This window comes from Anomalospiza imberbis, chromosome 3 (assembly GCF_031753505.1).
Source record: "Anomalospiza imberbis isolate Cuckoo-Finch-1a 21T00152 chromosome 3, ASM3175350v1, whole genome shotgun sequence".
In the NCBI taxonomy this organism is placed as follows: Eukaryota; Metazoa; Chordata; class Aves; order Passeriformes; family Viduidae; genus Anomalospiza; species Anomalospiza imberbis.
Window position 1 is genome coordinate 8306409 of NC_089683.1, and position 5509 is coordinate 8311917.

At 48.8% G+C, this 5509-nt stretch overlaps 1 protein-coding gene across 1 annotated transcript; it reads right to left on the reverse strand.

Annotated features, from left to right (window-relative positions):
• Positions 1-3015: 3015 nt before the first annotated feature.
• LOC137471998 (autotransporter adhesin BpaC-like) lies at positions 3016-4374 on the reverse strand. Its single transcript, XM_068186690.1, has one exon. It carries the CDS (start codon positions 4372-4374, stop codon positions 3016-3018), a length of 1359 nt encoding a protein of 452 aa, XP_068042791.1.
• Between the last annotated feature and the right edge of the window lie 1135 nt (positions 4375-5509).

Here is a 5509-nt window from a genome sequence, read left to right on the forward strand (position 1 = left end):
CTTTCTGTAGTTTTATTCACTTATTTTCTAATTCAGAAAATGCGCTAATGTGCAGGTTTGCCAATTCCTGGTATGAATTAGGGTGCTTTTACTGTGTAGTAAAATTAAAAACCACAGACTAGCAATAATATCTGTCCTGCAAAACACCCTCCTTTAATTAAGCAATAGGACATGAAAGGCTGTATATTTCTGAGTCATTATGGCACACCTCATGTTGTTTTATAAGGCATGAAATCTAATGCAGAGTGACCACCCAAGAATTGTAGTAATTGCCCTAAAAACACCGCCTGGAGTGCCTGGTTGCTATTGTGAAATGCAATCAAGATGTAAAAATAAGGATTAAAGAGAGACCTGTGCATGAAAAGAACCATCTCCACTATGGCTGTTGCCCTCCACAACAGCCTCTCACTCTGGACCTGGAAAGTTTTAAAGAATGTAACTGAATGGTGAAAGTGCAATTAAAGATTTGTAAATTCCTTGTAAACAGCAAGGTATTCTTGACATCAAATTGTTTAAGGGAATTAAACCCCCTTATAGACAGGATCTCACATTCTCACCTGACTTCTTTAGGATTTTGTTTAGCTTTTTACAGACCCTCCTTGTTTTCAAGTTTTAGCTAGGTTTTTTTTTTTTGGCATTTAGTTAATCACTTCTACATAAACAATAATTAAATGGCCATCACCTTGGAAACTGGCTGCAATGTTAATCTTGAACTCAAATATAGGGTCTGGTACAGCCAATAAAGCAATTAACCCAATTTGTTCAAACCATAAATACAAAAGATAAAACATTATAAATATCAAACTGTAGTAGAAGCAAACTTAAGCCATATTTTTCAAGCAGTTGTGTTCTCTGCCAGTCTAGGGAGTGCCCTGGTTTTGCATGTTGATGTGTATAAAGTAATCAGTAAACACTCATTCTTCTGTTCTGTTCAGTTTAGAAAAGGATATATGGAGTCCTGTGTAGTTGTGGTGGGTACCACGGGGTGTTTGAACCAGACTGGGAGTTCGGAAAAATAGTGATTACAGCCTGCTATGGATGGAATAACTACTTTTGATATGTCCTAGTAGCATCCTGCAGTGATGCAGGCAAGGGGGAATACAGGTAAATGTAGTTTACCCCATTCTAACTTGGGCAGTGCTGAGTTTATACCAAATGAGTAAAGATACCTATTTTTTTATTTATTACTACACCACTGGAATGATGCCATTAGGGTTCCTCCCAAAAATTCTTCAAAACATCAGTTTAAATGGATGCTTTAGACTTCCCTTCAGGAGCCAGGAAGAAAAAAAAGAAGGTGACAGACAGCCATAAATACCTTTGCTGGAAACTTTCAACCCAGCCTTTTTTCTTCTTTTTTCCTTCTCCATTTTCGTTTTGAATTTTCTTTAATTGAAACCTCTGTGGCAATTCTAGCCTTCATTGAGCATTGAAATGCCAATAGAGCTGCTCTATAATGGAGGGCTCTGTAGCAAGACTGTACAATAATATCCTGGTGCAATATAACAGTAGGTAGCTGGGGAATGTAATCGATTTCCAAAAGAACTGGAATGACCCTCCTCACAGACATGCAGTTCTCCCAAACTCCACTGACTCCAGCTCCAATCAGTTCTGGTTCACTTCCTTCCTTAAGAGAAGGATGTTTAATCTTACCAATGGCCAGCATGCAGCGTTTTTTCCTCTCTTTTTGCTTTAAATAGTGCATGCACCATTATGTAATCATCTTTATTTACCTGCCACACTTCACACAAATGCCTTTATTGGGGTATATTTATATAGAGTTGTAAATCTCAATACTGGATTTTTTCTTTGGGGGACAGTGGCCGTGGTCTAACACCAGATGCCTTCCATTGAAAGAAGGGAGAATGAAGCAGGTACTGAAAAGGGAAATGACTGAATTTAAGAGAATTCAGAATTTCTGCCACACACATCCTGCATTTCTGTATGAAGGAGTTCCAATCAGGCTGTGCTTCCATTAGGAAAGGCCCTTGGTTGTGCATTAACTTTTAACCTCACTATGTATAAGCAACAGAATGCTTATACATTCTGTATATACAAAACCATTCATATACAAAATGGCTCTGCTTGGGTTTTAATGTGTCTTTCAATTTTTAAGAACTTTCCTTCTGAGATGTACTTGCTGTGGGAGACACACACACATGAATATTTACTGTTCTGAAATGCAATTTTTTGTCTCTGTATCCATATATAGAGTCAGGATCTAAGTAAAGTTAAGGGACTCAACTTTTATTGTGTTTTTTGATTTCTGGATCTCTTCACAACCTATAAAGGTCTTTGAATGGGCAGCACAAAACAGGCCTTGATGTTCAGAAAAACGTGACAGACCTTAAGATGTATTTTAAAATATTTCTTATTTGAATTATAGGTAGCAATGCAAAGGGTCAGAGTGGTCAACATTCTCACCTTGTAAATACCTCTTGTTTTATAGCAATATAGCACTGTCTCTGTTTAAATTAGAGACTTTATGGAACAGGGCTCCTGATTTAAAAAAGATTTTGCCCTCACTTTCTATTTCATAAACATGATCTTCAGGTTTGAGATCTCCCCTTACAGGTAGAAGCACTGTCAGATCCCTCTTTTAAACAGTTAAATATATTTAAGTTCAGATTAAACTGTCAGACAAACTGAACTCTTCTCCTTAGATCCCTCTTATGCTCCTGCCTGTGACAAAATACAGGGTTTATTATTTCCTCTTTTTTTTTGTCATTTTCTCATTTCATGCCACACTCAGCACTGCCTGTGTCTGGACTTCGCTTGCTTAACCTTTACTACATTCAGTGACATTTAAATTACATCATAAGTATCCACTTTTTATAAAGCCCATTTCAGTCGCAGCCTGGAAATCCAAAAGTACAAACTTTAGTGATCAAGAGGAGCACTCTTTGCCTTAATTTATCATTTTCGGTACATCTTACAGTCCTCCTGAAGTATGAAAATGAAATGATTCCCGTTTTTTACAATTTGGCGCACAAGAGTGTGTGAAATCCTCTCGTTCTAACCAAGAAAAGGGTGAAATAGTGAGAAAAGAGGGGGCAGAGTGGCCCGCAGTGCGGCTGCGGGGCCCCGCTCTCCCTGCCCGCGCCCGCTGGGGAGAGCGGCGCTGCGCACTGCGGGCTGCGGCCGCCAGAGGGCGCGCGCCGCGCTGCTGCTGCCGGCCCGCTGCGGGGCTGCCGTCCGCTGTCCGTCCCTGCCCGCTGGCTGTCCGTCCCTTCCGCTGTCTGTCCGTCCCTGCCCGCTGGCTGTCCGTCCCTTCCGCTGTCTGTCCGTCCCTGCCCGCTGTCCGTCCCTTCCGCTGTCTGTCCGTCCCTGCCCGCTGTCTGTCCGTCCCTTCCGCTGTCTGTCCGTCCCTGCCCGCTGTCTGTCCGTCCCTTCCGCTGTCTGTCCGTCCCTGCCCGCTGGCTGTCCGTCCCTTCCGCTGTCTGTCCGTCCCTGCCCGCTGGCTGTCCGTCCCTGCCCGCTGGCTGTCCGTCCCTTCCGCTGTCTGTCCGTCCCTGCCCGCTGGCTGTCCCTGTCCGCTGTCCGTCCCTGCCCGCTGTCTGTCCGTCCCTTCCGCTGGCTGTCCGTCCCTGCCCGCTGGCTGTCCGTCCCTTCCGCTGTCTGTCCGTCCCTGCCCGCTGTCCGTCCCTTCCGCTGTCTGTCCGTCCCTGCCCGCTGTCTGTCCGTCCCTTCCGCTGTCTGTCCGTCCCTGCCCGCTGTCTGTCCGTCCCTTCCGCTGTCTGTCCGTCCCTGCCCGCTGGCTGTCCGTCCCTTCCGCTGTCTGTCCGTCCCTGCCCGCTGGCTGTCCGTCCCTGCCCGCTGGCTGTCCGTCCCTTCCGCTGTCTGTCCGTCCCTGCCCGCTGGCTGTCCCTGTCCGCTGTCCGTCCCTGCCCGCTGGCTGTCCGTCCCTTCCGCTGTCTGTCCGTCCCTGCCCGCTGGCTGTCCGTCCCTGCCCGCTGGCTGTCCGTCCCTTCCGCTGTCTGTCCGTCCCTGCCCGCTGGCTGTCCGTCCCTTCCGCTGTCTGTCCGTCCCTGCCCGCTGTCCGTCCCTGCCCGCTGGCTGTCCGTCCCTTCCGCTGTCTGTCCGTCCCTGCCCGCTGTCTGTCCGTCCCTGTCCGCTGTCTGTCCCTGCCTGCCGTCCGTCCCTGTCTGTCCTCTGTCCGTCCCTGTGCGCTGTCCATCCCTGTCTGCCCGCTGTCTGTCCCTGTCCGCTGTCCGTCCCTGCCCGCTGTCTGTCCGTCCCTTCCGCTGTCTGTCCCTGCCCGCTGTCTGTCCGTCCCTGCCCACTGGCTGTCCGTCCCTGTCCGCTGTCTGTCCCTGCCTGCCGTCCGTCCCTGCCTGTCCTCTGTCCGTCCCTGTCTGCTGTCCATCTGAGCATCCCTACCCGATGTCCATCCCGGCCCTCTCTCCATCCTTGTCTACTGCTTTGCTGCCGTCCACTATCTGTCCCTGTCCTTTGTCAATCCCTGTCTGCTGTCCATCCCTGCCTGCCCCTGTCCATCCTGCCTGCCTGCTGTCCATCCCTGCCTGCTGTCCATCCCTGCCTGCTGTCCATCCCTGTCTGCTGTCCATCCCTGCCTGCTGTCCATCCCTGTCTGCTGTCCATCCTGCCTGCCTGCTGTCCATCCCTGTCTGCTGTCCATCCCTGTCTGCTGTCCATCCCTGCCTGCTGTCCATCCCTGCCTGCCTGCTGTCCATCCCTGCCTGCTGTCCATCCCTGCCTGCTGTCCATCCCTGCCTGCCTGCTGTCCATCCCTGCCTGCTGTCCATCCCTGCCTGCTGTCCATCCCTGCCTGCCTGCTGTCCATCCCTGCCTGCTGTCCATCCCTGCCTGCTGTCCATCCCTGTCTGCTGTCCATCCCTGCCTGCTGTCCATCCCCGTCTGCGTGCTACCTGCTGCTCGCTGCCCACTGCCCACAGGTGCTGATCTCAGCGTGTCCCTTGCCAGGTTCAGCCTCAGGGACGTGAATCCACCCCTCAGATCATTCCAGTGACAGCCCGAGCCTCCCTCCCCCCTGCCCTGCTGTCCATCAGGCGCTGATGGATTCATGGCGTGTTTTTTCCATACTAAATAAAGCATTCAGGGACTGGACTTTGCAAACCTCACCACCTCCCATTTTCCTGGGTACCTGCTTCTTTCACCTGCCTTCTCCAAAATAAGAATGGACAATTGTATCAATCTTCTCCCTTCTCCTGTGAAAATCCCAAGTCCTTTTAAAACAAAATGTTATGCTGCACACACAGTTCACCTTAATAACAAGAAGGAGAAGATGAATGATACCTGAAAAGTATTTATCACGTCACTGGTAGTGCTATTGGTGAGCAAGGGGCACTACAAAACTACCTTGACTAGAACAGAATTAAAATGTGCCAATTTCCCTTTGTTTAGGGAGATGGGGGATCATGAGGGAACTTCTGGACAGTGTTTTAAGAATCTGTTTGCAAACAACTGTTAGAATTGCAGGTACATATTTAGTAGCTTTAATTCATTCTTTGAATCTCCCAGGATTCGT

What these genes read in the sequence shown, in the direction of transcription:
- LOC137471998 (XM_068186690.1), bottom strand. Translation starts at nt 4,374, where the DNA reads ATGCTCAGATGGACAGCAGACAGGGACGGACAGAGGACAGGCAGGGAC.